This window comes from Muscardinus avellanarius (genome assembly GCF_963383645.1).
Source record: "Muscardinus avellanarius genome assembly, chromosome: 3".
NCBI classification, from domain to species: Eukaryota; Metazoa; Chordata; class Mammalia; order Rodentia; family Gliridae; genus Muscardinus; species Muscardinus avellanarius.
The window spans coordinates 151,864,040-151,879,327 of NC_137788.1; the positions used below are offsets into that span (position 1 = coordinate 151,864,040).

The 15,288-nt window shown below is 42.3% G+C and overlaps 1 protein-coding gene across 3 annotated transcripts in view; it reads left to right on the forward strand.

Annotated features, from left to right (window-relative positions):
* Positions 1–323: 323 nt before the first annotated feature.
* SV2B (synaptic vesicle glycoprotein 2B) overlaps positions 324–15,288 on the forward strand; it is a gene marked incomplete at both ends in the record, with an annotated part of 59,971 nt that continues 45,006 nt past the window's right edge. For 2 of the 3 annotated variants that reach the window (XM_080690942.1, XM_080690943.1), the window contains one exon: positions 402–852. In XM_080690942.1, the coding sequence (XP_080547068.1) occupies positions 402–852 (451 nt within the window). Of the gene's footprint in view, positions 853–15,288 lie in introns of all 3 variants that reach the window. The other variant, XM_080690944.1, reaches the window with a different exon arrangement.

Consider the following 15,288-nt stretch of genomic DNA (forward strand, 5'->3'; position numbering starts at 1 on the left):
TCTGTCTCTCTATTCTCAGGACATAACCTTTGGGAACAAAACAAATCAGTCTAGGAAGCAGGCTGCCCGGTACTTCTTGCTCCCTGTCAAGAAGAGCACCTGGGCCCATTTTTAATCCCAGTGTATGTCTCTGGGTCACTGAAGGAGCCCGGACCAGAGTTTGAAACTTTCCAAAGTCTTCCAAAAGACCTTGAATGCAAAAGGACACTTAGGTTGTCTTTGTACCAACCTGGTTGATCTGAGAGTCCACGTGGGAGAAAACAGGTGTGACTTTCACTTAAGAAGTCACATGAACACACCCCACATTTAAACCATAGGATGGTCATCGGAACAGTCCACACCTCTATCACAGAACAACAGATATAGCTGGAGAGGCAACGCAGCAGCCCCAGAGCCAAGGCATGGATGACTACAAGTATCAGGACAACTACGAGGGCTACTCCTCTGGTGGTGGCTATTACCGGGGCAATGAATCCAATGTGGACGAAGATGCACAGAGTGACGTCACAGAGGGTCATGATGAAGACGATGAGATCTACGAGGGCGAGTACCAGGGCATCCCCCATCCAGAAGATGTCAAGACCAAACAGGCCAAGATGGCGCCCTCCAGGGCAGATGGCTTCCACGGCCAGGCCGACATGATGGCAGAGAGGATGGAGGATGAGGAGCAGCTGGCCCACCAGTATGAGACCATCATCGATGAGTGCGGCCACGGGCGCTTCCAGTGGATCCTCTTTTTCGTCTTGGGTTTGGCCCTGATGGCGGATGGAGTGGAGGTGTTCGTGGTGAGTTTTGCCCTGCCCAGCGCGGAGAAGGACATGTGTCTGTCCAGTGCCAAGAAGGGAATGCTTGGTAAGTGGAAATTTTCAAAGATCATTCTCCAGGTGGTATTGCAAATACGAAAGGGAAGAAGAAGTAAAATATATATGACGCCTGCCACTATTAGACACCTTAGACATACCACCGTGTCCCTGCTAAGTTGTCATTTATACTCATTTTAGCCATGAAGGTATTTTTGCCTCAGATAAATCAATGCATAGACTCACGTTTATGCAGCTAATAAGTATTGGAGCGTGGTGTCCTACACAGGGCTGTTTGACTTTTGGATTCTTAGTTTGTTTTCCAAGTCTTTTAGCGTCCTGGAGAATCAGATTGCTCTCTCCATAGTAAGCCATCTTCCAGGTACACTTGACGGGTACATTTTTTAAGTGGTAGGCCAGAGGGTTCTTCTTTCTGGGTCTTTCTGAAATCCAGTGGCACCTGCTCTGGGTTTCTGTTGTGTCTGAGTGATGGTGGCTGAATGCCCACGTACTCCAGGAGGAGTGATGGGCATGAGCCTCTGCAGGCTGCTGGGCACCACGCTGTGACGCACAGATGGATTCCGCAGGATGGAGGACCAGCTTTGCAATTTAATTTATGAGACAAGCGCTCTCAGAGCCAAGTCTCAGAGAAAATTTTGTGAAGTTAAAGAAAGGGCCAGCACAAATGGTGTGGTAGAGAAGAGGTTTGTTACGATAAAGATAGGAGTTGATCTTGGTGTCAAAAGCCCTGAAAAACATACCCGCTCCTAAATTAGAGTTCATGCGATTTAGAATTTAGCAAACTTGCAGTTATACGAGTCAGGTTCCCCTTCAAGATCAAGAATATATACAGCCCTCGAAAGCCCCAGCTTTCTAATAACTAGCAACTTAGCTCACTCACTCACTAAATATTTATTTCTTGCCTGTACTGTGCCAGTTTCTGTGCTTAGTCAGGCCCATAGGAGAAAATACATCTTGTCTTTCAAAGAATTTCCTTAAAACAGGACAAGCAGGCATTCACAAAGAATGATTTAGTTCCCGGAGGGATAAGCACTATGAAGTACCTCGTGTGATTCTGATCCTCAGCAGGTTTCAAGCCGGGCGTGGTGGCACACACTTGTAATCCCAGCATTTGCGAGGCTGAGACAGGAGGATTGTGGTTTGCAAACAGTCTCAGCTACTTAGCAAGGCCCTTTGCAATTTATTTTAATATAAAAAGAGTAAAAAATAGGGCTGGGGATATAGCTTGGAGGTAGAATGCCCTTGGGCTCCATCCCTAGTATAACACACACACACACACACACACACACACACACACACACACACACTATAATAGCTTTAGAGCAGATGTTGGCAAACATTTTTATAAAGACCCGGATAGTAAGTATTCTAGATTTTGTAGGCCCACATGGCTGTGCCACAGACACTTGGTTCTATCGCTGTAGCACAAACGTAGACAACATGTAAACAAACGGATGTGCCTGTGTTCCAATAAAACTTTATTTACAAAAACAGGCAGTGGGCCTGCGAGCTGTAGTTTGCCAGCCTCCAGTTTAGAACCACTATAAATAAGATTAGGGTATGAAATGAAGAAACATTTGCATGAAGAAATTGTCCCTGGCTACTCTACAGATTGTTGTAAGCATTCCTGCTTAACTAAAGCATCATTTAAAGCGATTAGAACTATGTCCAGAGATTGAGTATGTATGAAAGTGACAACTTGAGAAGCAAGGATATCAACCAGAGTTTTTAAACAGTAGCAGAATTTTTAGCATGGCTTAATATATGTATGATACTTTTTTTTTTTTTTGTGGATCTGGGGGTGGGATCCAGGGGCATTCGACCTCCAAGCTATACCTCCTGCCCTAATTTTTTATTCTTTATTTTGAAACCGGGTCTCACTGAGTTGCAGAGGGCCTCACTAAGTAGCTGAGGCTGTCCGCAAACCGCGATCCTCCAGGTCTCAGCCTCCCGAATGCTGGGATTACAAGCGTGCGCCACCACGCCCGGCTGATATTTTTTTTTTAAAGGGTAAAAAAATCACAACTGAAACAAAACCATCCTCATTTGATCTATGCATTTCCAGGACACTAATTTGTTTTATGGTACTCCCAGCTGAATCCTGGGTCCCTGGGAGTCCAAATCGGCCATGTCAGTAATGACATCATGACCTTCCAGTCTCTCTTGCACCATGATGCCCAGCAACCTTGTTACCAAAACAGCAGTATAGCTTCAGGTCCTGCCAGCTCCCAGGGAAAATACTGGTAGCCGAGGGAAAGTGGCCTGGCCTAGGGAGCCCACCTTTGTGTAATTTTGCCTTCCAACATTTGCTGAGAAGGTGCTAAGACTCATTCTAGGATGGTCAGTCAGAGCTCCCAGCAGAGATGGATCTAGTTTAGAAAGTATGGTTTCTCGGTGGATTCAGGGAGGTGCATGATTTGAGGGAATTTCCATGCGCCGTCACCTGTAACCTTTGGAGTCACCTTGGAGGTTAGATGCCTGAGCAAACCCAGGGAGTGGTATCTAAGGTCACATGGGTACTAAGCTCCAAGCAAGGCTGTGATCCCAGCTCTGCCTGGTTTAAAAGCCTGTGCTCATTAGGCTACATTACAGTGCCTTCCTCTCATGTGTGGTTGATGGGAAGGAGGTCACACCATGCACAGGGACCTCTTCAGGTGATCCAGCACCCCACAGATTGCCGGACGCCACAGATGGCTTGCCGCAGAAAGGAGTGTGGGGCAGTGAGAAATGGGCTGGGCGCTGCAGTCTGACCTCTAGGGTTTGGCAGGTATTCAGCCAGTGACTTTGGGCATGTTACAACTCCTCTGGATCTCAGTTTTCCCCTGTGGAATAAAGGATAATAATATATTTGGTATGAGGACTAGGTGAGCTAATGCGGGTAAAACCAGAACTTAGCGCCTTCTAGACAGCTGTTAGGTTTTTCTTTTTAAATTGGTGTTTTGTAATTATATATCACAGTAAGATTCAGAGTGATAGTATTCACTGTGTGTTTCCCTCTGGGTCTGACCTCACTCCTCCCCACTCCTCATAGATAGTGGAATAGATAATTGGAATAATTTTACACATGAAATAATTTGACTTGTTTTCTTTTTTCTTTTTGTAACCCAGGGGCATTTTTACCTCTGAGCTACATCTCCAGACCTATTTTTTATTCTTTATTTTGCAACAGGGTCTCACTATGTTGCAAAAGGCCTCACTAAGTAGCTGAGGCTGTCTACAAACGGTTACCTCCTATTTCAGCCCCTCTAATGCTGGGATTACAAGCGTGTGCCACCATACCCAGCTTATTTGAATTGTTTTTATCAATAAATCTTATCCTTTCCCTACCCACCTCTCTCCCAAATCCCCTTTCTCTATTCCATTCTTATTTATTTAGTGGTTCTGTTCTATTTATTTAGTGAATTGAACCCAGGAGATTCTACCTCTCAGCTATACCCTCAGTCCTATTTTCTTTTACTTTTTAAAATTTGGAAATAGAATTTCACTAAGTTGTGGCAGGCCTTGCTAAGTTTCTGAGGCTGGTCATGAACCTGCCATCCTCCCATCTCAGCCTCCTAAGTACCAAGATTTCAAGTGTGCACCACCACTCTTGGGTCCCCCTCATTCATCCGAAGTCCTCTTTGTTTATTCATTTCTAACTCCCACAGATGAGTGAACGCATATGTTCCTTCTCAGTCTGTGACTGGCTAATCTCACTTAGCAGAATATTCTCAGGTTTGATTCCCTTTCCTTCAAATGTCATAGTCATTTTCTTTTTTATGGCTACAATTTCATTGTGAATATATGCCATAATTTTCCTAGCATTTGCAGTGAATTATAGTCACAGTGAGAAAATGAGGGGACACGAATGCTGGACTGGCAGGATTTGAATCCTGCTCTGCCAGTTCTTAGTAGGGCGACTTCAAGAAAGCTACTTAGCTTCTCTGTGCCTTGGTTTTCTCATCTAAAAAAAAATACGAGGATGGTGATAATATCCGTTTCATAGCATTTTTCCAAATATTGGCTGAGATCGATATAGTCAAGATGGCTAAAATATTGCCTGTATACAATGGGTGCTCAAGATACTGTAATCATTATTATTGTTTATGTGTGTGTGTGTGTGTTTTACTGGGCATTGAACCCAGGGGCATTCTACCTCTGAGCTACACCTCCAGCCCTTTTTAGTTTCTGTTCTTGAAACATTGTCTTGCTAAGTTGCTGAGGCTGTCCTGGAACCTGAGATCCTCCTGTCTCAACATCTCAAGTATTAGATTACAGGCATGTCCCACCCACCACAACTGGCATCATTATTATCATTGATTGAAGTTGTTATTATTACTAGCTCAATTGCTTGACAGTGATGAGCCATGCAAATTCAGGACCAGATTTTCTCTGATGATGTACATTTCCTTGAGCCAAAATTAAGTATTGTAGACTTGTAAGGTGAAGCGACTCAACCTTAGCTGGTGAAAAGTTCCTTTCTGCTCTAGCCTAACCTGGGACTTTCTCTTTCCCCTGCCCTTCTCTTTGTTTTAAAAAAGATCTCTCTGAATGATGCCTCTAGGTTTGATTACTAGTTGAGGGCCCAGGAAAAGCGTGCAGTAAGAGAATTCCCCAATCCTAAATTCAGGTCTCAACTCGTAAGGTATTTTGTTTGCTTCCTGGAAAGGAAAGAACCAGTTCAAAAGAAAATAGAAGTGTTCCTTGGCCAGGTAGCAAAGCCCTCTGGGTGCTGCTGGGCCATGTTTCTGAGCTTTTGGGAAAATGAAAGTTGAGTTGAGTGTCCTGTTTAAGTGGGCTCCCTGACTTGGAATTGTCTTCCTTGGGCAGGTTGAAGGTCTGTGAGCTCCTTGTTAGCACTGAAGGCTACTTAAGGTCCAGTGGTTGGTCCCTTTCAGGACAAGGAAATGCATTTATTGATTCATTAAACTCTTAATTCGTGTGTGTGTGTGTGTGTGTGTGTGTGTGTGTGTGTGTTACTGGGGATTGAACACAGGGACACTCTACCTCCAAGCTACATTCCCAGGCACTTTCAAAAATGTTTTATTTTGAATACCACTAAGCTGTAGCATGCTGGCTTTGAACCATCATGCCTGGTTTCTTCCTTCTTTTAAAAAGTTATTGATCATTACCATGTGCCTAGTATGTCTCTGGTGTATAGTAATATAAAGCAGAACAAGGCCCAGTGCACAGGTAGTTTTATTCTAATGGCAGAAATAGAGCTTATATAAGAAATATAAAGTATAAAATAGGATAATAGGATTGTCCAGTACAAATTCATTCTCATGACTTTTTTTCAGATAAGAAAGGAACAAAGACAGGTAAACAATAGAGTCTGAGGAGAGTTTTAGAGTCAAGTGATTTGAGCCCAGGTACAGTCTACTTCTGAGTTAATCCTCAGCCCTGTTTTATTTTGAGACGGTCTTACTAAATTGCTGAGGCTGCTTTGAAAACTGCGATCCTCCTGTCTCAGCCTCTCAAGTAGGTGCCTGCTTTTGCCTCCCCTCTTCTGTTGAGTGTATGTGTGTGACCTTGGGCAGACCTGAAGTCTTCCTTCTCAAACTCCATGACTTTGGGTGACTGATGAATGAATCCACATTTTTTAACCTCCTTTCAAGAGAATATTTATGCATTTCAGGATATTTGTAAAAAATAATCACCCAAAGAAATGATTTGAAAGGTAGGACACTCAGGGCTGCCTGGCATGATTAACCATTTGGTTCTTTCCAATGATATTGAATTATTAGCTACTCAGAGGATTTTTTTTTCTAGGATGACATTTAATATGAATGACACTTAAGACAGACTAAAAGCATCGACCTCTGCCTGCATTTGATTTTTTTTTTTTTTTTGCGGTACTGGGGATGAAACCCAGGGGGCATTCTACCTCTGAATGACACCCCCAGCCCTATTTTTTATTCTTTACTTTGGAACAGGGTCTCACTGAGTTGCAAAGGGCCTCACTAAGTAGCTGAGGCTGGCTTTGAACCTGTATGATCGTCCTGTCTCAGCCTCCCAAATGCTGGGATTACAAGCGTGCGCTACCACGCCTGGCTTAAGTTTTCCCATAATTGAGAACACAATCTTTACCTGTGACTATGGAATATTCCCTATATTTATGCTAATTAAGAGAAAGCCCCTCTTTCAGGCATGAGCTCCATGTTTGCCTGCAGAATGCTGATTTCCTAGAAGGGTCTAGTGTGAACTTTTTTGGCTGTCAGTTTTTCTTGCCATCTGTAGTGGGAAGCTCAGAGCATCCTATGATTCAGACAGTGATTTAGAATCCAACCAGGGGACCCTTGTGGTTTGGGGTCCATGCCAGCTATAGGGAGGAGAGTAATGTCAGATGGGGAAAATAATTAGCATAAATCATGAGTAGAGTTTTCATAGCATCTTAGAGATGGTTGTATTTCTCTGCTATCATGAAAAATGATCTTTTAATTGTTTTCTATGCAAATGCTAGTCAAGCTCCAGGGCAGAACATTTGATTCATGGGCCACTTTTTCCTAATCCCTGAATTAGCATGTCAGTTTCTGAAGGGAGGAGCAGCTCTATGTTCCAAAGCCAGACACTTATTTTTGTGTCACTGGGCCTTGTTCTGCTTTATATTACTATACACCAGAGACATACTAGGTACATGGTAATGATCAATAAACAGTTGCTTTCTCATGACGGGGAAGTCTACTGCTAGGAATTTTTTATATATTCCTTTATGTGCTTGCTTTATTTTAGTGGTTCTTATTTGTTGTTTTTAGGTCATAAGAGTCTTTAGAACAGGATGGAAGCCAAGGGCTCCCTTTCTGATTGTCACCTGCAAGACCGTGCACCTGCTTCCACAGGCAAAGGGAGTAGGGAACAGTAAGATGGTACTTGTGGTCAGGGTGGTGGCTCTGCCCCAGTGATACTGGAGATGGTTTTAGGGGAACAGTATTAAGACCCAGTTTTCTGAATTCATTCTGTGGCTTCTGGAATTAATTCTTTAATCTGATTAGAGTGTTTCTTTCTGGGGGGGGGTTGCTGAGGGACTTGTACATGCTAGGCAAGTGCTCTACCTTTGAGCTTTATCTTCAGCCTTTATTATTTTTTATTTGAGACAGAGTCTCACTAAATTGCCCAGGCTGGCCTCAAACTTATGATAGTCTTGCCTCAGCCTCCTGAGTAACTAAAATTACAGGCATGCTAACCCAATTAGATTTAAAGACACTTGATTTCAACTGTAGTAATTAAGAGAACACTGATAGTCCATGGTATGATGTACAATGAAAATTTAATAAAATATCATCATTGGATACTCCTATTCAAACACTTATAAGAGACAAGGACCTGGGTTGCCATGTATATGATGCCTTTAAACATTTCTGTCTAACTAATGAGTGTAACAGGACTGGCTGCTTGCTCCTAGTGCTCTGGACAACAGGGGAAGGCAAAGGATGAGTTCAGGGCTTTCGATTTCCTGCTCACATGTAGCATAAAAAAAAGAATGCTTCTGTTTCTACCCTGAAAAAGACTGTTTTCCCCTAAAGTGACTGAAAATCAAACCCAGAAGCTTGTCTTGTGAGTGGCTAAACTACAGTGCCAATCAAATTCCTAGTCTTGAATGTTGTCTGTAGGTACATACAACCTTCTACCAGGATGACTGTGCATTGGGGAGAAAGAAATAATGGGACCTTTGAGAACTACTGGATGTTGGCTCTGAACTGGTATCAGTTCCAGGAGCCCCAAAAGCTCGCTCTGGTTCAGCAGTTATGGAGGTTGGTGGTCAATGGAGGTTAACTCAGGTCCATCTCACTGTGGGCCAAGTGGGAGTGGGGACTTGTGGTTCTTTCAGTTCTGCATTGTGTAATTTATTTATCTATCTATCTATCTATCTATTTATTTATTTATTTATTTATTTATTTATTTGTGGTACTGGGGATGGAACCCAGGGGCCTTCTACCTCCGGGCTATACTCCCAGACCTATTTTATATTTTATTTGGAAACAGGGTCCCTTAAACCAGCGAGGCTGGCTTCGAACCTGTGTGATCCTCCTGTCTCCGCCTCCCAAGTGGGGGAATTACAAGTGTGCGCCATCATGCCCAGCCAGCATTGTATAAATTAAACAGGCATTTTTAAGCCAAGTGAGATGGTGCACTGGCTTCATTCCTCCAAGTGAGAAGGCCGAGACCGGAGTATGGCAAATTCAAGGCCAGCCTGCATGACTTAGGGAGATCCTGCTTAAAAATAAAATACAAAGGGCCAGAGTAGTGGCTCAGTGGTATACAGCCCTTGCCTAGTACACAGAAAGCACTGGGCTCAATCCCAAAATGGCAAAAAATTAAAATGAAGAAAAGAGATTTATAAGCTGGGTGTGGTGGCACACGCTTGTAATACCCGTGCTTGGGAGGCTGAGACAGGAGGATCACACAGGTTCGAAGCCAGCCTCAGCTATTTAGTGAGGCTCTCAGCAACTTAATGAGACCCTGTTTCTAATAAAATATAAAATAGGTCTGGGGGTATAGCCCGGAGGTAGAAAGCCTCTGGGTTCCATCCCCTGTGCCACCAAAAAAAAAAAAAAAAAAAAAAAAAAAAAAAAAGAAAAAAGAAAAGAGATTTATATTTTTAGATATATAGCCAGTTGTGTTTCTTTTAAAAGCAGTGAATTCATGATCAGAATGTTGATTGCTGCAAAGCTGTTGAATAAATTAAGTTTTATGTGACTAACATAAAATTATTTAAAAAATGTTCTATATAACTAACCTGCTAACCAACAGCCAAAGCAAAAACAGAAACAGAAAAAGAAGCATGGTTCACAAGAGGTGTTTCACAGTTAATCCCTGGAGTTAAAAACAAACTTCAAAAGGGAATCTTTTTAAAAAATGCTACACTTTTATTGTATAGGATAAAGATTAAGTATAGATTTAGTTTAGAGTGAGACACATTCCTCTTCCATCTGTGGCAATTTTGTTTCTGTGCCTTTTGACTTATTCCTACACCAAAGGCCGGAGCTCAGACTCAAAAGCGCACCTGTCAACAATTTCAAATCCATCACCTCTGGTTGTAGCTTACACTGCCTGGGTTATTACTCAGGCGTTGATCGAGATTGAGTGAAAGATGGTGAAGCTTGTGTGTATAGATTTTAGTGTTACTGGAAGTAAAAAGTAATGTCTTCAAGAAAGTGGGGAGGGGAGAGAAAGAGGAAAGAAAGAAAGAAAGAGAGAGAGAGAGAGAGAGAGAGAGAGAGAGAGAGAGAGAGAGGAAGAAAGAAAGAAAGAAAGAAAGAAAGAAAGAAAGAACGAACCAGAGGGAGGTTCCTGGCTTTCAGCATTTGGGGAGGATGACACGAAGCCGCCCGCATCAGCTGTCCAGCACGGGATCTGCACAGTTGGTATCCAGTCAATACTCAGCCTGTGATTCAGAGCCAACTGCAAGGCCTTATGCTTCACTTTCTCCCTTGCATTAACTCGGCGATGTCTCAGTGCTTTCTGTTTCCTTTGTGAGCAGAACATCTCTTCTGGCAATGGGATTGCAAAGACTTTTGGAATCCTTTTTTTCTCCTCCACAGTTATATACATATTACACACTCCTGGAAGACACTGTAAATAAAAGATGTCTAGTAACTATTGCTTTGCTAATTATTGGGATAAGATGCATTATTTGCCCAGATTGCTCCTTTCACATTTATATTTGCTCCCACCATGGAAAACTTCCCCAAGGATAAGAGAGACTCATAAGGTTCTCAATTCACATATTGAAAACTTGATTTTCGACTGACCCCATGAGATGGACAGAGTGTTGATCCCCAGTTCCCATGGTGAGGAAGTGCTGCTTGGAGACCTTAGGTGGTGAGCGCTGGACTCCGGGTCCTCGTAGGGTTCCCTGCCCTCTGCTCTACTCACTGCTACTCATCTTCGCTATGGGTTACTTTGCACTAATGAGTCTGGAAAGTTTATTTTATCATGCAAAGATTTCTTCCTAGAAAGCAAAAGGAACCGGTGCTAAAGAGGCAGCAATTTCCCAGCGCCTGGTACAACCTCTCTTACTTTTCTTTTAATTTAAAGGCAGATGATAATAATTATACCACTACCACCAGGGGTTATAATTTGATAAGCTCTTTTCTCCCATCCATTCTGTGCTAGACATTTCATTAGACGATGTTTCCATTCCTTTGAGCAACCTGCAAGGTAAACATTATTTTTACCATTGTAGATGAGAAAATGTAGGCTCTGAGAGGGTAAAGTAACTTGTCACAACTTAGTCAGTGACAGATCTGGAATTTGAAACTGATTCTATCTAACTTCAGATTTTTGCTTCTCCCGAACCTCACTGTACCATCTGCAGAAGACTTCCTCAGGTGCTCATAACCTTAGGCAACCTTTTCTGCAAAATACATCACTTCAATAAGTTATAAATATAAATAGGTGCCAGACCTCCCTTAGAGTGCCCAGAATCAGTGACAGTTGTCTCTGCAGCCAGCTGGATCACAAAGGCCAGGGGAACCGCAGGGGACCACAGTGATCCCTGTGACCCAGATCATCAACCCCCAGAACAGGCTGTCCAAAGAGCCAGAGAACAGCACCACCGTCCTCCTCAGCTGGGCCATGAAAAGTGTCCCAAAGCACAACCTGTCACCATGTGTAGTACAGAGCAGCAGAGGTACAAAGGCCCCCTTCCACTCCACCAGGAACCGTGTCAGAGAATACTCAGGACCCAGGTGGAGTTCATGACCACAAGGCTAAAATGTTCCTTTGTAGGCCAGCGGGTGTGAGATTCCTTTTTATTTATAAACCTGAAGCAGCACAAGCCCAGGTAAGCTGATTCATTCTAACTTTGCAAAAGTATTGATTTTGTTTCCAGAGAAGGAAGCTTGAAAATCACAGATATTAGCAGGGGAGGAGGGAAAGGTGGACAAGATAGGTGGTCCTGGGAATGTAATAGCCTTTGACATGCCCCATCGGGTTGCTGGAGCAGACTGACTGTGCACGCCTTCCTCCCCTTGTGGGCTGGCCCAGGCTTCTCCAATGTGCAGAGTGAGCACTTTCTGTTCATGACTGGAGCTTTTGCTGACTCAGAGGCTCGAGTTCATCTCTACTGGGGATGCGCAGAAAATAGCCCAAAGAAGTCTGTCTTTTCCTCGGTCTCTCTGCCTTCCTTTCCTTGGGTCTTGGCAAAGAAATTCTTACCCTTGAATGGTTGCATGATGGTAGATTATAAGACACAAGGCATGGATGACAACATTCTGGCTCCTTCTGCTATTAGAAGCGAGAGGGATGGAGAACTACTAGCAGGCTTCAAGGAGGGAGCAACTGGTCAAGTTCATGGGCTCAAAGTCCAGGACCCAGAACTCCTGTCTATTACCACTGAGCTGTCTCCTCCATACCAAGTCACCTTGCTTTTATGCTTGACAAATGGCTACAGAAATCAATCAGATGATCTTTTATTAGCATGATTTCTTCTTGTTCTTTTTTTTTTTTTTAGGAGACACTTATGTGAATTAGAAGGCATTTGGCTGCTGGTAACAATGGCTGTGGATCATAAAGATATTTATTATTTACTGATCAGAAATTCTCAAGTAGATGGTTCTAGGGTGGGTTCAGTGGCCTCTGATGTTGGAGCATGAAGCTGGCATCTCTGTGATTTTCCTTAAAACTGACTTTTTCCTTAAGGTCACAAGACCTTAAGGCCACCATAGCCCTAAGTTCTCCAGCCTTCCATAATGACTTTCTAAGTAGTGAGGAAGGAGGATGATGGCAAGAAAGTACCTCTTCCACAGGCCTAATCTTTAATTAGGCAGAAAAATATTTTTCAGGAGCTTCTGGGTGATGTCTTCACCTATCCTATTGTTCTCCCTGGATTAATCACAGGCAAGAAGAATTGGTTGAAGATGGCTGTCTTAAATGAACTATGACTTGTACCCTAGAGTTGAGGGTTTTTTGGGGCAATTTATTTGAACACATTTTGACACCTAAATATAAAACAAGTTCCCCTAACAAGGATAAAGAGAGAAAAAGTGTGCTGGGAATGCGACCACTAGAGTTTACCACACTGCATATATTTTTCAGAGGTAGACTTGACTTCCTAGCTTGGCTACACCAGTGACCATCTAAGACAAGTCACTGAAGCCCTCAGATCTATCTTGTTTTCTTTTTCTTATTTAGTCAGGGGATACTAGAGATTTAACCCAGGGACATTTTTGCCTCTGAGCTATACCCCAAGATCTTTTATTTTTCATTTTATTTCTTTATGGAATCGGGTATTGAACTCAGGGACATTTTACCTCCAAGCCATACCCTCAGCCATTTTTTAAAGTGTTTTTTGAGATAGGGTCTCACTAGGTTGCTGAGAGTCTTGTTAAGTTGCTGAGGCTGGTCTCCAACCTTCAATCCTCCTGTCTTAGCTTCTCAAGGACTGGGATTATGGGCATGTGCCACGATACCTAGCAAACTTTGGTTTATTAATCTCTACAATTAAGATATTATTAGTATCTACTTCATAAAGCCATTGTGAAGATTAAGTAGAATGATACACATGAAGGGCTCTGCCATACTATAAAGATATATATTTGAATTTTTATGCTTTTTATTTATTGACTTTATTTAACAACTCTTTAAGGAGTAACATTGACTGAATCCAGTTTCCCATTTTTCCTTCTCACTAATCCCACTTTGAGGAGGATTCAATTTCTACCTCTTCCAAATTTGCTCTCGCCTAGATCATAGTGGCCTCCACTTGCTCAGATCTTAGTCCTCAGCTGTCCTGACCCGTTCACAGCAGCTATAGTAGCTGACCATACCCTCCTCCTTTAAACACCTTCTTTGGAGACTTCTGGTTTACCACTCTCTCCAATTTTTCTGCTTCCCCACTGGCTGCTCTCCATGCTGGGTCTCTTTAGCTTCCTGACCTTTAAAAATTGGAATATTTCAATGCTAAGTCCTTAATCTCCTTTCTATTGCCTCCCACTCTTTTGGAAATCTCATTAGCCTCTGCTTTAAATGCTATCTTTTCTTTTGATATTACCTTTAACCTGCGTCTGGAATCCAGCCTCTTTGGGTGTTACCATCCTGGATCATGATGTCAGTATCACTTACTTGGAGTACTGCAATGGCCCCTAACTGGTCTTTGCGGTTTGTCTTGTTGAAGGGAGAGGGTATTGTGGTGGTCAGGGAAGGTTCTTGGAGCTTGGGCTTAAAGTACAAGAAGGAGGCAGCCATACAGAGATAGGAACAAGAACACTGGAGAATCACTGAATTACGAACCTGGATTCTTCCATCAGATGGAAGTAAGATCAGAAAATCTTACTTAAATATTTTTACTAGCTATGGTCAGAGAGGAAAATTCTTAACCTGGGCTTTCTCTTCTGGGAAATGAAGATATTAAGGTTGGAATGAGAAAATGAAATTCATAAATCATTTAGCAAAGTCTCTAGCAACGTGTCATAGAGTATTCAGATGCTAGTCTCTTTGTTCTTTTCTTTCTCTTCCAAACCTGTTTCCAGATACATGCATAGTTCTTTGTGGTATGGAAAATTGAACCTAGGAGAATTCTATCTCTGAGATAGACCTCCAGAACTATTTTATATTTTATTTTGAAACAGTTTCTCACTAAATTGTGGAAGGCCTCACTAAATTGTTCCTGAAGCTGGTCACGAATCTTCAATACTTATTCCTAGCCTCCCAAGTATTGGGATTACAAGTGGGCACCACTCTTGACTTATTTACAAATATCTTATGTGACATTTAGGAAAGAGCTCCAACTTCCCACAGACTGGAAAAGTTAACCCACTTTCAAAGATTCATTTACATGAGTTTATTGAACACAGAGGATAACAGAAAAGTTCAACATGTGATTCTAGAGTGTTTTCTATTAAAACATGGTAAAACCAAATGCTTTTTCTGTGCCAAATACTTAGATTCAATAGAAAGTTTTTACTCATCACGAAGTTTCCCAAGCAGTTAGAAGTCATGTAAATAAAGACCCTGTCCAACTTACCCAACACACTTGACTTCACAGGGTGTGTAGAGAGATACCCTGATGCTCTTCCATGACTTTATATCCAAGTGAGACTCCTCTGAGGGATTCTCAAATGTCGTAAACCTTTATCACATTTACTACTTTATGGGTCTGTGAATCCTATACCTTAGTCTAAGTGACTATTACCCTTCAAGAAAGTACAAGTTGTTCAATAATAAAGAAATGAAAGGGAGTCATCAGGAATTATTTGTTAGAAATGATAGTTGGAAGCTGTGCATGGTGATGCCTGCTTGTAATCTCAGTATTTGAGAGGCCAAGATAGGAAAATTGCATGTTCAAGGACAGCCTCAGCAAGCAGTGAGACTTTCATCAACCTAGCAAGACTCTGTTTCAAAATAAAAATAAAATAGTGCTGGGGGCGTAGCTTGGAGGTAGAATGTCCCTCCTGGGTTCAATCCCCAGATATATTTATCTCCATTCCACCTAATACTATATATATATATATATATATATATATATATCCATTCCACCTAATATATA